General features: G+C 46.9%; 1 protein-coding gene across 1 annotated transcript; it reads left to right on the top strand.

Moving 5' to 3' along the window:
- Positions 1–1,438: 1,438 nt before the first annotated feature.
- Positions 1,439–13,284, top strand: crygn2 (crystallin, gamma N2). The gene is made up of 4 exons (XM_055663909.1): positions 1,439–1,549; positions 6,665–6,913; positions 7,677–7,822; positions 12,304–13,284. Exons 1-4 carry the CDS (start codon positions 1,529–1,531, stop codon positions 12,437–12,439), a joined length of 552 nt encoding a protein of 183 aa, XP_055519884.1. The 5' UTR covers positions 1,439–1,528; the 3' UTR covers positions 12,440–13,284.
- The last annotated feature ends 2,471 nt before the right edge of the window (positions 13,285–15,755 follow it).

Raw genomic sequence — 15,755 nt, 5'->3', positions numbered from 1 at the left:
AATTGTCATTGTCAGTGTACAGTACAGAGACAACGAAATGCATTACAGGTAAGGGGATCGTTGCTATTTTTCCCATTCTAGGGAGACACAGGGCGTCGCGGTGTGCCCGCGCCGCCGCCATTTTAATCCGGGGTAGACAGCCACACAGTCAGGATGGAAAAATCATATACTAGAGGGCAGTGATTTATGTCACAAGGGACAAAGTTTAAATAAACTAAACTAAACTAACCTTAAAGATTTGCCTCCCTGGGAAAAAGATCCTGGCTGTGTAGTATATACAATTATGAGGGGCTAGATTGGGTAGACAGTCAGAACCTTTATCCCTGGGTGGAAATGTCAAGGACTAGAAGGGAAAGTGTTAAGGGGCAAAGTTTAAAGGAGATGTGCGGGGCAACTTTTTGCACAGAGGGTGGCGAGTGCCTGGAACATGCTACTGGGTGTGGAGGTGGAGGTTGACACGAGGATGGCATATCAGAGACTGTTGGAGAGAGGGCATATATGAATGTGCAGGAATTGAGGGATATGGATTATGAGCGGGCAGGTAAGATTTGGCCCTGGCATCATTTGTGGCACAGACATTGTGGGCCGAAGGGCCTGTTCGTGTGCTGTACAGTTCTATGTTTTGTTGTGTTCTGTCCTGAACCATGAATGTAGCAATGGGACAAGGATAAACTTGGCTGACTCTGGCCTGGGGAAAGGGTGGAGGATAAAATTGGCAAGTCCCTCCCAATGCTCCTGCAGTGATGTGGAATGTGACGGTGCATAGACAACAGCGACAGGAACAGGATAATGTACTCTGTTTTCTCATTATTCTTCCCTGAATTAGACTTTAGGCTTTAGAACTAAAACCTGAAGGCCTGAGCTATAGGGAGAGGTTGAGCAGGCTGAGACTTTATTCCTTGGAGCCTGAGGGATAATCTTACAAAGGTACTGTATATTAAATCGCGAGGGGAAAAAACAGTCTGTAGGAAGAAACTGCAGATGCTGGTTTACACAGACGATAGACACAAAATGCTGGAATAACTCAGCGAGACAGGCAGCATCTCTGGAGCAGAGAAAGCTAGTGTATGGGGGTCGCTGGTCGGTGTGGAATCGGTGGGCCGAAGGGCCTGTTTCCATACTGTATCTCTGAACTAAACTAAACTAAATTAAACTATGCTAAGTTGAACTAAATGACACTAAACTGTTACATTCTGGCATGTCCCTCGTGAGTCAGCCTCACACCAGCCCTCAGCCAGCGGGATGAATGCTGCCCACTAATCCAGGAAAATCCTGGCCCTCGAGCAAACCTTTTGTTGGGAAGCCTGTCGCAACCACAAAGCCCCTGAGTCAACAGATACGTCCCCCAATGGTTTTGTACCAAAAGCAGATTCCTTTCAGCCCTGCTTTGCAATTCCATTGATGAGGAACCTTCGCGAGAGGGCCACGCCTCTCCCCCACCGAGTTATATATATTGGGCTGTCCAACTTTTCCCCGCTGTGTAAAGAGTTCTGGCATTGAGTTTGGTTGGAGAAGATCCAGCAGCAACATGTCACAGTATTCCGGCAAGGTGAGTGAGTGGACAAATACTTGCTTTCTCCTCCTGTGAGGAATTAATGTTCAATTATAAAATCACGAGGGGAAGCACTTGCGGTGAATGCACTCTATACCTTTAGAGCGCAGGAGGCTGAGAGGGGATCTAATAGAGGTGTATACACTCACGAGGGGAATAGATAGGGTGAATGCAAACCCAGAGAGGAAGAAAAAAGAAACAGAGGATTTAGGATTAAGGTGACGGGGAAAGTATTAAGAGGAACTTAAATGGTACCATTTTCACTCAGGGGGTGGCGGTTAATGCAACGAGCTGCCAGAGGAGGTGGTCCTTCTTCCTCGTGTCCGGCCATCTTCCACATCACGTCTTTCCGGTCAGTCAGTGACAGGTGACGGTTGACGGTGACGGTGGTTGCAGAATTGGCTACTTCACTCAGTCACTGTGGTACAGTTTCTGTCGTCAGCATTGCCCAGGATGTGCCACATGGAGGCTTCTGCTTGCATCCCAGGAGGCGGTTGAAGCAGTTACTATAGCAGCAATTAAAAGATACAGAGGATTGTCGGCTGCCCTCTCCTTACCTTGGAGGACTTACACAGTTCCCGCTGCATCAAAAATCCCAGAGTATCATAAAGGACATTTCCCACCCCGGACACTCCCTGTTTGAACTGTTGCCGTCAGGCAGACGGTACAGATCTACAAGGACAAGGACGAACAGACTAAAAAACAGTTTTTACCCCACTGCTATAAAAGCACTAAATGTAGCCGCCAAGGAACGCAGGGGCGATACAAACTAAGGGACTGTGGTACACTGTGAAATCGACAGAAGGATGGAGGGTTGGGTGTGTATGCGTGCTATTTTCATGATATTTATTTTAGTTGTTTATCTTTTAATATTTTATCTTGTATGTATCGTTAGCTTTTAGAAATGTTTGAATGGTGCACTGACTGGCTGACATTTTTAAATTTTGTTGTACATGGTTCATGTTACAATGACAATAAAGAAACTATTCTATTCTATTCTATTCTATTCTATTCTAGAGGGATATGTGGACCCAATGCAGGCAAAAGGGACGAGCTTAGATGGGGCATCTTGGTTGGCATGGATGAGTTGAGCCTAAGGGTCTATGTTGCTGTATGACTACATGCTCCACTGGCCAAGCACGATATCTGGACTGGCACTGCAGGAGGGAGTGGTGGTGCCTTCTTGGTGGTGTTTGGTTCCCCATCAATAGCCTGCGCAGATTGGGAGCAACAAGGGATGCCATTTGCCAAGCTGGTCCCATTTGCCTGCGTTTGGTCCCATGTGTTCCTGAACCTTTCCTATCCACATACTGTATCTCAACCGGTTTAGGTTTAATTGGTCGCTCTGAGTTGCCTATAGGAGAGTAGGTGAGTAGATGAATCTGGAGGGGTAGTGGCGGTTGATGGTTGTTTGTGGGGAATAAAGTACTTTAGTTTAGTTTAATGTATTGTCACGTGTACTGAGGGACAATGAAAAACGTTCTTGTTGTAGTAGAAACATAGAAAATAGCTGCAAGGAGAGGCCATTCGGCACTTCGAGCCAGCACCGCCATTCATTGTGATCATGGCTGATCATCCCCTATCAATAGCCCGTGCCTGCCTTCTCCCCATATCCCTGGACTCCACTAGCCCCTCGAGCCCTATCTAACTCTCTCTTAAATCCATCCAGTGATTTGGCCTCCACTACCCTCTGTGGCAGGGAATTCCACAATTTCACAACTCGCTGGCTGAAAAAGTTTTTTCTCACCTCAGTCTTAAATGACCTCCCCTTTATTCTAAGACCTGTGGCCCCTGGTTCTGGATTCGCCCAACATTGGGAACATTTTTCCTGCATCTAGGTTGTCCAGTCCTTTTATAATTTTATATGTTTCTATAAGATACCCCCTCATCCTTCTAAACTCCAGTGAATACAAGCCTAGTCTTTTCAATCTTTCCTCATATGACAGTCCCGCCATCCCAGGGATCAATCTCGTGAACCTACGCTGCACTGCCTCAATCACAAGGATGTCCTTCCTCAAATTAGGAGACCAAAACTGTACACAATACTCCAGATGTGGTCTCAACAGAGCCCTATACAACTGCAGAAGAACCTCTTTACTCCTATACTGAAATCCTCTTGTTATGAAGGCCAACATTCCATTAGCTTTCTTTACTGCCTGCTGTACCTGCACGCCAACTTTCAGTGACTGGTGTACAAGGACACCCAGGTCTCGCTGTACCTCCCCCTTACCTAACCTAACCCCATTGAGATAATAATCTGCCCCCTTGTTTTTGCCGCCAAAGTGGATAACCTCACATTTATCTATATTATTCTGCATCTGCCACGCATCTGCCCACTCACTCAACCTGTCCAGGTCACCCTGCAACCTCCTAACATCCTCTTCGCAGTTCACACTGCCACCCAGCTTTGTGTCATCCGCAAACTTGCTAGTGTCGCTCCTAATCCCCTCTTCCAAATCGTTAAAATATATGGTAAACAGTTGCGGTGGGGTTCCCTTGTTTAGGGATGGTGGCAAGAACTGGGGGGGGGGGGGGGGGGTCTTACTTTCCACACCTTCAAGGATGGCTGTGGAGTTGCCCCCCGGGGCACGAAGGTTGAAAATGGGTCGGGCAAGAAGAAGGACGTCAGTTCATGGGACGATCAAATGGAGGGGGCAGCTGTGGCCAGCTGTAGCTTGGACTTGAAAATGGTGCCAAAACCTGGCGACTATTGTATATAGACTGAGTTTTATTGCATTATGTGCTAGCTAGGGGATGTACTTATGTGTGGCAAAAATCTCACTGTACCTAGGCACACATGATAACAAAGAAACCATTGGTTCAGGTCTGTCACTGGCTGAGGAATGGAAGGACAGGTTACGATGTGATTTATGGTTTGGAATTTAACAAATGCAAAGTGATGCATGTTCTGGTTGAGTTTGGGCACAGCATATAAAATGAATGACAGGTTTTAACAACTAGTTTTAGTTTTGGTGATACAGCTTAAAAACAGGCCCTTCGGCACACCAAGCCCACGCCAACCATCAAGATCATAAGATCATAAGTGATAGGAGCAAAATTAGGCCATTCGGCCCATCAAGTCTACTCCACCAATCAATCATGGCTGATCTATCTCTCCCTACTAACCCCATTCTCCTGCTTTCTCCCTATAACCTCTGACACCCATACTAATTAGGAGCAAAGAGGTCCTTCCGCAGTTGTACAGGGCCCTAGCGAGACCACACCTGGGGTATTGTGTGCAGTTTTGGTCTCCAAATTTGAGGAAGGATATTCTTGCTATTGAGGGAGTGCAGCGTAGGTTTACAAGGTTAATTCCCAGGATGGCGGGACTGTCATATGCTGAGAGAATGGAGCGGCTGGCCTGTATCCATGCTGTTAGACACTATGACTACAGACTAGGGTGCAGTGGTAGAGTTGCTGCCTTACAGTGCTTGCAGCACCAGAGACCGGGGGTTTGATCCTGACTACGGGTGTTGTCTGTACAGAGTTTGTATGTTCTCCCCGTGACCGCATGGGTTTTCTCCGAGATCTTCATTTTCTTCACACACCCTAAAGATGTACAGAGTTGTAGGTTAATTGTCTAGGGTTTGTATCCTTGGTATCATTAGTGTCCATAGCACCCAGTAACGCTGAGGCCAGGCTAGTCCGCATTACTAGTTTCTTCCAGCCAAAGATCCACTTCCTCCTACATTGGCTCAACACATTCTGGTGTCACATGTGGACCAGGGGGGCGGCCCTTGCCTCTGGCACTGAATGCCGTGTGTCCTTCCCTAAGCTAGGGTACCGTCCGATTCACCTCTACCCCATTGCGGACATTGGACTTTGTCTAAGGAACTTGTGCGCTAACAGAACTATATTCACAGTCGCCGTGGCTTGGCGCCAACCCGGAGCATGTGACCTTTTTAGGGCGAGCACCTACGGATGTGGAACCGGATGGCATCACCCTGCTGCAGCTGAATGCGGAAGGCCTACCTGGCTATAAGCCTCATACGCAAGAAGAAGAAGAATTATATTCTGCACTCTGTATATTCCCCTTTGCTCTGCCTATTGTACTTGAGTTTGAAGTGATCGCATCTACGTGTGGTTAAACTGATCTGTTTGGATAGCCCGCAAAATAAAGCTTTTCACTGTGCCTCGGTACACGCAACACTAATAATAATAATAATAATAATAATAATTTTATTTATAGAGCACTTTAAAAACCAACATAGCTGCAACAAAGTGCTGTACATCACTAATCATTGACAAAAAAGTTAACACACACCAAAAATAACAATCAAAAGAAATAGTAGGAAAAGACAGGTAAAATAAAGAAACATCAAAAACACCACAAACAGAAGCAAAGCCTCAGGCATGGTCAAAAGCCAGGGAGTACAAATGTGTTTTAACACTAACATACCTAAACTTAAACGTAAATCCACTCCAGGGACTGGAACTCAAGATATAGGCTGACCATTCAATACACGATTCAATGTTGAGGAAGGAACTGCAGATGCTGGTTTACACTGAAGATAGACACACAATGCTGGAGTAACGCAGCGAGACAGGCAGCATCTCTGGAGAGAAGGAATGGGTGACGTTTTTGGTCAAGACCCTACTCCAGCATTTTGTGTCCATGTTTAATGCAGGACTGCTGCACTGTCAGCGGTACTAGCTTGCAGGTGCCATGTTGCACTGAGGTTTCAGGTGAGAGGGGCAAGTATTAATCGGGTTCCTGAGGGGGAAAATGTTTCGCACAGAGTGGGTGGGTGTATGGAACAAGCTGCCAGAGGAAGCAGTTGAGGCATGTTGTGTATAGCACCATTTAAAAGATATTTGGAAAGATGTATGGACAAGAAAGGTTGAGAGTGATATGGGCCAAATGCAAGCAGGTGGGGCTAGCGCATATGGGACATCTTGGCTGGCATGGGCAAGATGGGCTGAAGGGCCTGTTTTTGTGTTGTATGACGATGACTTTACATTAAAGGACTCAAAAGTTTTAAGGTTACAGCAGGAGAGAGGCGTTGAGGTGAGAAATCTGCCATTGCTTTGCTGAAATACGGAAGCTACTCGAGGGGTTGAATGGCCTGAACCAGCTCCTGTTTCCTACCTCTGTGATCTTTGTCTCATCAGATCATTTTCTACGAGGGCAAATGCTTCACCGGCAGGAAGTTGGAGGTGTTCGGAGACTGCGATAACTTCCAGGACCGGGGCTTCATGAACAGGGTGAACTCCATCCGTGTGGAGACAAGCGCTTGGATCTGCTACGACCACCCTGATTTCAAAGGCCATCAGTACATTCTAGAGCGCGGCGAGTACCCCGACTTTCACCGGTGGAACGCCCACAATGACCACATGGGCTCATGTCGGCCCGTCAGAATGGTACGTTACAACTTGCCCCCTTACCCATCCCCACCCACCCCTCTACACCCCTCACCTCCTCTACCCACCCTCCACCCACTCTATCCCCTCTTTACCCATTCTACCCCTCCTACACCCCCTCTACCCTTCCCCCACCCCCTCCCCATACCCCTCCCCCACCCCTCAACTATCCCCCACCCACTACCTCACTCCATCAGCCCCTATCCCACCTCCTCTAGCCCCCCTATCCCTCCACCCCTTACATTCTTCCCCCCCCCTCCCCAGACCGCTACCCCAACCCCCATCCCATCCTTTCTATCCCCATCTCCCAAACCCCTCCATCCCCTATCCCTAACCCCAGCCCTCTACTCCCCCGCTCCCTACTTCCCACATCCCTCCCAGCCTTCCACATCCTCTTTTCCCCACCCTCCGCACCCCATTCCCTCTCTCCCATCCACCCCCCACTATCTCTTCTACACTTGCCTAACCCCCTCCTCCCCTAACCCCTGACCTGAAACGTCACCTCTCCATGTCCTACAGAGATGCTGCCTGACCCGCTGAGTTACCTTATTTTTGGTAAACCAGTGTCGGCAGTTCCTTGTTTCTCCGAGTGATGCTTATGAGTTCATAATAGTTCACAGGATCGGAATTATTCGGCCCTAATTCGCCCCTTGGTCACGCCGCATCCTGGGAAACACGCGGGGATTGGAATTTCCCAGGAGGGTCGGACGGGGAGAACTCCAACTCACCTCTCCCTTCTCTCTCTCTCTTTCTCTCCCTCTAGCATGGAGAACATTACAGGATAGAGCTGTTTGAAAACTGCGACTTTAATGGCCAGTGCATGGAGTTCTGCAATGACTGCCCATTCCTCCAGGGACAAGGCTGGAACAAGACTTGTATCAACTCCATCAAGGTGTACGGTGACGGAGCGTAAGTAGTCAGCATCATCTTAGTTCAGTTCAGTTTAGTTTATTAGAGTCAGACATGCCCTAACAGAGGGGGGGAGGGGGAGGGGGTGGGGGAGGGGCAACCAGTGCCATTTGGCACGGGCCTCATGCCTGTCTGCTTCAATGGGGGCCTCTAAAATTGGCCTCAGTTCATCTGTGAGCTGGCCTGGAGCCAGGTGTTTAAGAAGGAACTGCAGATGCTGGAAAATCGAAGGTAGACAAAAATGCTGGAGAAACTCAGCGGGTGCAGCAGCATCTATGGAGCGAAGGAAATAGGCAACGTTTCGGGACGAAACGTTGCCTATTTCCTTCGCTCCATAGATGCTGCTGCACCCGCTGAGTTTCTCCAGCATTTTTGTCTACCCTGGAGTCAGGTGTACCTTAACTAAACCTAAGGTCTTTATTCGTTGCCTGGAAAAGACAGCATAGTTTTGTTAATGTCCCTGGGGTAAATCTTCCACCTGAAGACAGTGGCCCAAAGAAAGAGTCCAACCAAAGAGGGAGAGGACTATCAGGCAGTGCTGCCACTTCAGGGAATAAGGAGGCCTTCCACCCATTAGGCAGTTGGACTGACAGAGCAACATGATTAATTCTCCCCGCCCCGCGCACACACATTACTCAGAGTCTTTTACCCAGGCTAGGGGAATCAAGGACATAGGCTTCAGATGAGAGGGGAAAAAATTATTAGACACCTGAGGGGCAACTTTTTCACACAAAGGATATGAAACGCTGCCAGAGGAGGTACGTACTATCACAGCATTTAAAAGCCATTTGGACGGGAATATGCATAGTGTGGTAATGAAGGTATATGGCATATTTGCTTCCTTCTCTTGGGCATTGAGTATATAAGCTGTGAAGACTTGTTGCAGCTACATAAAACCTTTGTTAGGCTACATCTGGAATATTGCGTGAAGTTCTTTCTACTTCATTGCATGAAGGATATAGAGCAGTGGTTCCCAACCTTTTTTTGGCCATGCCCCACCTAATCACCTCTAAAATCCTGATGCCCCCCCCCCCCCCATGTGGTGATATATAATTCTTATCATTTAAAAAGTGAACTCCGTTTCAGCTGAAGGCTATGGCGCGGTGATTATGTAATAACTATACAATAAAGACCTTTTTTACCCCAAAAAAATTATTTACTCAAAATAACATCTGAAACATAAACTACATATGTTTACCTGATGGAAAATCCAAAAAAATAAAAATCGAAAATTTGGACCCAGACCTCCTCAGTCGCGCTCAATGCCCTTAAAAATCAAATTGCCCCCCTGTGGGGCGTACGCCCCACGTTGGGAACCACTGATATAGAGGGTGCAGAAACATAGCAACATAGGTGCTTCGAGCCAGCACCGCCATTCAATATGATCTTGCTGATCATCCAAAATCAGTACCCCGTTCCGGCTTTTCCCCCATATCCCTTGATTCCCTTAGCCTTAAGAGCTAAATCTAACTCTCTCTTGAAAACATCCAGTGAATTGGCCTCCACTGCCTTCTGTGGCAGAGAATTCCACAGATTCATAACTCTCCGGGTGAAAACGTTTTTCCTCATCTCAGTCCTAAATGGCCTACCCCTTATTCTTAAACTGTGGGTGATCGGTGATCATTTAGCTCTACACCTTCGCTCAGTCCGCCTCGGCCTATGTAATCTCCTGGTTGCCAAACACTTTAACTCCCCTTCCCATTCCCACACTGACCTTTCTGTCCTGGGCCTCCTCCATTGTCAGAGTGAGGCCCAACGTAAATTGGAGGAACAGCACCTTATATTTTGCTTGGGTAGCTTACACCCCAGCGGTATGAACATTGATTTTTCTAACTTCAAGTAGCCCTTGCATTCCCTCTCTCTCCATCCCTCCCCCACCCTAGTCATCGTACAAGTTTCACTGTCGTACTCTGTTGAATTCCACTGTCTGTATTGACTCGTTTTCCTTGATTCTTGTTGCTTTTTTCATATCTTCCATTCATTTGTCCTAAGTACCGTCCATATCTCTCATTCCCTTTTCCACCGACTCTCAGTCTGAAGAAGGGTCTCGACCCGAAACTTCGCCTGTTCCTTTTCTCCAGAGATACTGCCTGACTTGCTGAGTTACTCCAGCTTTCCATGTCTGTCTTCAGTTTAAACCAGTATCCGCATTTCCTCCCTGCACTGTTTCTGTGCCTTATGTGCTTCTATGTTTTATGTAAACTCCTTAAAAGTATTAAAATTATAATGTCATACAGTGTGGAAAGAGGCCCTTGGGCCTAACTTGTACACACCGCCCAACATGTCTCATCTACATTAGTCCCGCCTGCTAGGGCCCTTCTGAATCTTATCCACCCCCTTTGGCTGTCACTGTGATTATAATTACGACACTTTGATTCTTGTAAAAAAAAAGCTCTCTTGCAAGCTGTAAACAGACACAAAGTGCTGGAGTAACTCAGCAGGTCAGGCAGCATCTCTGGAGAACATGGATAGGTGATGTTTCAGGTCAGGGCCCTTCTTCAGACTGGTATAGAAACAGGTCCTTTGGGCGACTTCTGTGCCGATCCAGATTCCCCATCTACGCTGGTCGTATTTGCCTGTGTTTGACCCATACGCCTGGAAACCTTTCCTTTCCATGTAACTGCCCAAAATATCTTATTTAATGTTGTTATTGTACTTGCCTCAACCACTTCCTCAGGCAGCTCGCCCCATCATCTGTGTGAAACAAACTGCGGGAGGATGTGGTGGAGGTGGATACAATTGTTATGTTATAATACCTTTAATGAAATACTTGAATAGGAAATATTTCGAGCAATATGGGCCAAACGCAGGCAAATGGCTCAGATAAATATCTTGGACAACATAGACGACTTACAGGCTTTCCTCTGAGTAAATAACTTGCCCCTGAGGCCCCTCATGTCTCCCCCTTTTAGCCTAAGTCTCTGCCCTCAATTGTTAGAATTGTCTATTCTGGGAAAAAGACTGTGAGCATTCACTTAATTGCTGCATCCGGCATCAACAAGACCAAGCGTAGACTTGGTGAATGTTACGCTAAAAGCTTGCGCTCGGTCCGCCAAGGCCTACTGGATCTGCCAGTTGTTAACCATTTTAACTCCCCTTCCCACACTGACCTTTCTGACCTGGCCCTCCCCCATTGCCAGAGTGAGGCCACACGCAAACCCATGTATTCTGCATAGAAAATATATTTGTTTACAACTCAATGGTGTGAACATTAAATTTTCCAGCTTTAGGTAACTACATAAGCCTCCCCCTCTCTCAGGAGAGAGTTAGATTTGGCTTTAAGTCAAGAGAGAGTTAGATTTAGCTCTTCGGAATCAAGGGATATGGGTAAAAAGCAGGAACGGGTACTGATTTTAGATGATCAACCATGATCATATTGAATGGCGGTGCTAGCTCGAAGGGCCGAATGGCCTACTCCTGCACCTATTTTTCTATGTTTTCTTCTTCCCCAACAATCCCCTCCCTTCTTATCTCCCCTGTGCCTCACCTGGACTCGCCCCCTATTTCTCCCCTCCCTCTTCCAGCTACATTCCTTCCTCAAGCTTCACAATTTGTAAATCTTCAATCATTTTGTCTCACATTTGTCTTTTCATCTCTGCCCATTGCCATACAATCTTCCTATCAACCTCCCCACCCCCCTCTCACCTGCATCAACCTATTACCTGCCATGCTGTTAAGCTCATTGTAGGGGGAGGTGATCCATTGGAAATATCAAACAAGCTTCCGGATTTCCTTGGGAGCAGAAGAACTTTCTAACCTATTTTTCCCTCTCCTGTTCCTCCACTTCTTGTGAATGTCCCATCACCAAGGAGAACATTTTATCTCCTCTGCACCATCAATCTCCCTGTTTAAGTGATGATTAGAACCCTCAGTATTCAAGGCAATTTAGCATTTCATGTCATAAGAGGAGATGCCCACATCCCAAAGACGTGTGGGTTTGTAGGTTAATTGGCCACTGTAAATTGCCCCTATGTAGGGAGATCCATGCTGGCGTGGACTCATAGGCTGAGGGACCAGTTCCCATTTGTATCTTTCAGGCAATCAATCAATCAATCAATACACATCTAATTTCTTTAGATCCATCAAGTCTACTCTGCCATTCATGACTGATCTATTTTTCCATTTGCCTGCCTTCTCCCTGTAACCTGTGACGCACTTACTAATCAAGAACATGTCAATCTCCACTTTAAAAATACCCAAACTGACTCAGTCTCCACTATCGTCTGTGGCAATGAATTCCACAGATTCACCACCCACGAGGGTTGCTTGAGAAACTCTGTTGGAAAAGGGGCTCCTGATATTCCAAAGGGAATTGGTGCAAGAGTGGTCAGTGCAACCCACCCTCGTGACCTGAGCCATGGAGTCATAGAGTCATACAGCGTGGAAACTTGCCCACGCCGACTAACATGCCCCATCTACACTGTCCCACCTGTCTTATGCTGTGGTTTAACTGTTTTCCCTCTCCCTTCTCCAATGCTCAGCTGGGTGTTATATGAGGAGCCCAACTACCGAGGGAGGATGTACATCGTGGAACGGGGGTACTACCATTCCCACACTGTGTGGCAAGCACAGAATGGCAACTTCCAGTCCATGAGGAGGGTGGTCAATTACTTTTAGAGAGGCACCTTCTTTCTTCCATCAGCAGCAAGCCTGGACCACCTGTATGGAAGGCTGAAAAATAAAATACTTCTTGAAAATAATCCTGTGTGACCAGCGTGCATTATTTTCCATTCCTCTCGGTGCAGAAGAACATCACTTCTCTTTCCCTCTCCTGTTCACCCACCGCTTCTCGTCAACTTCCCATCACGAAGGAGAACATTTTCCCTCCGTCACGGTGGCGCAGTGGTAGAGTTGCTACTTTGCAGCACCAGAGAGCAGGGTTGGATCCTGACTAAGGGTGCCGTCTGCACGGAGTTTGTACGTTCTCCCCGTGACCGCGTGGGTTTTACTCGGGTGCTCTGGTTTCCTCCCACACTTCAAAGACGTACAGGTTTGTAGGTTACTTGGCTTCTGCAAATTGGTATATTGTTCCTGGTGCGTAGGATAGAACTAATTTACGGAGTGATCGCTGGTCGGCGTGGACTCGGTGGGCCGATGGGGCTTGTTTCCACGCTGTATCTCTAAACTAAACTAATGACTGGTCCACACTTTGGCCTCATGGGTGTTTTCCTTTCTTTGGCGATCTGGGGTGGTGTGAGGTGGAGTTCCTGGACACCCCTCCCACCTCTGACCATGTCACTGGGTCTCCTATTTCATGATTCACCCAGAAGATGAAACATCTCAACATCTACCTCGTCATGCAGCCCGAGATCACTCCTATAATAGCACAAACCAAAGACATGTGGGTTTGCAGATTAATTAGCTGGTGTAAATTGCCTCTAGTGTGTGGAGAGTGGATGAAAACGTGGGATAACATTGAACTAGTGCGAACGAGTGATCAATGGTCGGCGTGGACTCGACGGGCCGAATGGCCTGCTTCCATTTATCAATCTATTTATTTATTTGTTTATCCATTTATTTATTTGCTTCCATTTTCTCTTTCCTACTCTCTTTTTCTCTCCCTTTCGCGCTCTCTCTTTCTTCCATTCCTCTTTCCTTACTTCCACTATAGCCAATAAACCTACAAGCACAAGTGTCTTTGGGATGTGGGAGGAAACCGGGACACCCGGAGGAAACCCAGGTGTACATGAAAAGTCAGATTCTATGAGTCAAGTCTAGGCATGGTCATGATTTTAGTGAATGGTGGAGGGGGTGGTTGAGGGGCTGTGTGGTTAACCTCAGATTCCTGGGTTTTTATGTGTGTTGGCCGGATGCTTGGAGCAGAAGGGATGTAGTTTCCAGGTATGGGACCAGTCAAGGAAAGAGCACATCTCTGCTGTTGAACATCACAAAAGAGCATTTCCAGGTATGGGACCAGTCAAGGAAAGAGCACATCTCTGCTGTTGAACATCACCAAAGAGCATTGCCTTCTCAAATTAAGGTGTTTCATAAGTAAGGATCCTCATTGATATTTCCGTTTTATTTTATTCAAGGATCTGGCTGCTACTGAGGTTAGTTTAGTTATACAGCACGGAAACAGGCCCTTCGGCCCACTGAGTATGCACCAACCAGCGATCATCCCATTTACTAGCAATATCCTACCCACTAGGGACAATTTACAATTTTACTGAAGCCAATGAACCTACAAACCTGCACGTCTTTGGAGTGTGGGAGGAAACCGGAGTATTCGGAGAAAACCCTTGCGGGTCATGGGGGAACATACAAACCTCGTACAGACAGCACCTGTAGTCGGGATCGAACCCAGTCTCTGACGCTGTAAAGCAGCAACTCTGCGCCGTGCCACGGTGTCACCCCTGATAATGACATTTTACCATTGTTTAATAAGAGTGCAAGCAATTACAGGGTCATAGTTCAGATGCAGGCATGGTAACTAACAGTTCAAAGTAACATTAGCAAATTTGCAGATGACACAAAGCTGGGTGGCAGTGTGAACTGTGAGGAGGATGCTATGAGAATGCAGGGTGACTTGGACCAGTTGGGGGAGTGGGCAGATGCACGGCAGATGAAGTTTAATGCGGATAAATGTGAGGTTATCCACTTTGGTAGCAAAAACAGGAAGGCAGATTACTATCTAAATGGCGTCAAGTTGGGAAAAGGAGAAGTACAACGGGATCTGGGGGTCCTTGTACATCAGTCTATGAAAGTAAGCATGCAGGTACAGCAGGCAGTGAAGAAAGCGAATGGCATGTTGGCCTTTATAACAAGAGGAATCGAATATAGGAGCAAAGAGGTCCTTCTGCAGTTGTACAGAGCCCTAGTGAGACCACATCTGGAGTATTGTGTGCAGTTTTGGTCCCCTAATTTGAGGAAGGGCATTCTTGCTATTGAGGAAGTGCAGCGTAGGTTTACAAGGTTAATTCCTGGGATGGCGGGACTGTCATATGCTAAGTTTAGAAGGATGAGAGGGTATCGCATTGAAACATATAAGATTGTTAAGGGCTTGGACACGCCAGAGGCAGGAAACATGTTCCCGATGTTGGGGGAGTCCAGAACCAGGGGCCACAGTTTAAGAATAAGGAGTAAGCCATTTAGAACGGAGACGAGGAAACACTTTTTCTCACAGAGAGTTGTGAGTGTGAGCGGTGGAGGCAAGTTCTCTGGATGCTTTCAAGAGAGAGCTAGATAGGGCTCTTAAAAATAGCGGAATCAGGGGATATGGGGAGGAGGCAGGAACGGGGTACTGATTGGGGATGATCAGCCATGATCACATTGAATGGTGGTGCTGGCTCGAAGGGCCAAATGGCCTGCTCCTGCACCTATTGTCTATTGTCAGGCAAGTTATTAATATCTATTTAAAAAAGACACAATGTGCTGGACATGACTTCAGAATTAAGGGACAGATGTTTAGGGGTAATATGAGGGGGAACTTCTTTACTCAGAGAGTGGTAGCGGTGTGGAATGAGCTTCCAGTGGAAGTGGTGGAGGCAGGTTTGTTGGTATCATTTAAAAATAAATTGGATAGGCATATGGATGAGAAGGGAATGGAGAGTTATGGTATGAGTGCAGGCAGGTGGGACTAAGGGAAAAAAAGTTGTTCGGCACGGACTTGTATGGCCGAGATGACCTGTTTCCGTGCTGTAATTGTTATATGGTTATATGGTTATATGGGTCAGGCAGCATCTCTGGAGAACATAGATTGGTGATGTTTTGGGTCAGGACCCCTCTTCAGACTGATGAATATTTAAACTTGGGATACTGAGATATTTTGATCTATCCCAAGGGACAGTATAAACTTTCAATTTGAGTATAGATTATTCAAGGACATTGGACAAAGGTTTGTTAATATAAGAACGTGGCTGACCACCAATTTGACCTTTTGAGGAGGTTTGATGAGGGTAGTGCATTGGAGGTTAGTGTATTGTATGTGGTCTTT

Source organism: Leucoraja erinacea, chromosome 2 (assembly GCF_028641065.1).
Source record: "Leucoraja erinacea ecotype New England chromosome 2, Leri_hhj_1, whole genome shotgun sequence".
Lineage (NCBI taxonomy): Eukaryota > Metazoa > Chordata > Chondrichthyes > Rajiformes > Rajidae > Leucoraja > Leucoraja erinaceus.
The sequence above is the reverse complement of the archived record's forward strand: the minus strand, read 5'-3'. Positions and strand labels throughout refer to the sequence as shown.

Bases quoted from the DNA above. Each gene is read 5' to 3' on its own strand.
- crygn2 (XM_055663909.1), top strand. From the start codon at position 1,529: ATGTCACAGTATTCCGGCAAG. The intron at 1,550-6,664 runs GTGAGTGAGTGG...TTGTCTCATCAG, and splicing joins TGTCACAGTATTCCGGCAAG to ATCATTTTCTACGAGGGCAA. The intron at 7,823-12,303 runs GTAAGTAGTCAG...TCCAATGCTCAG, and splicing joins AAGGTGTACGGTGACGGAGC to CTGGGTGTTATATGAGGAGC.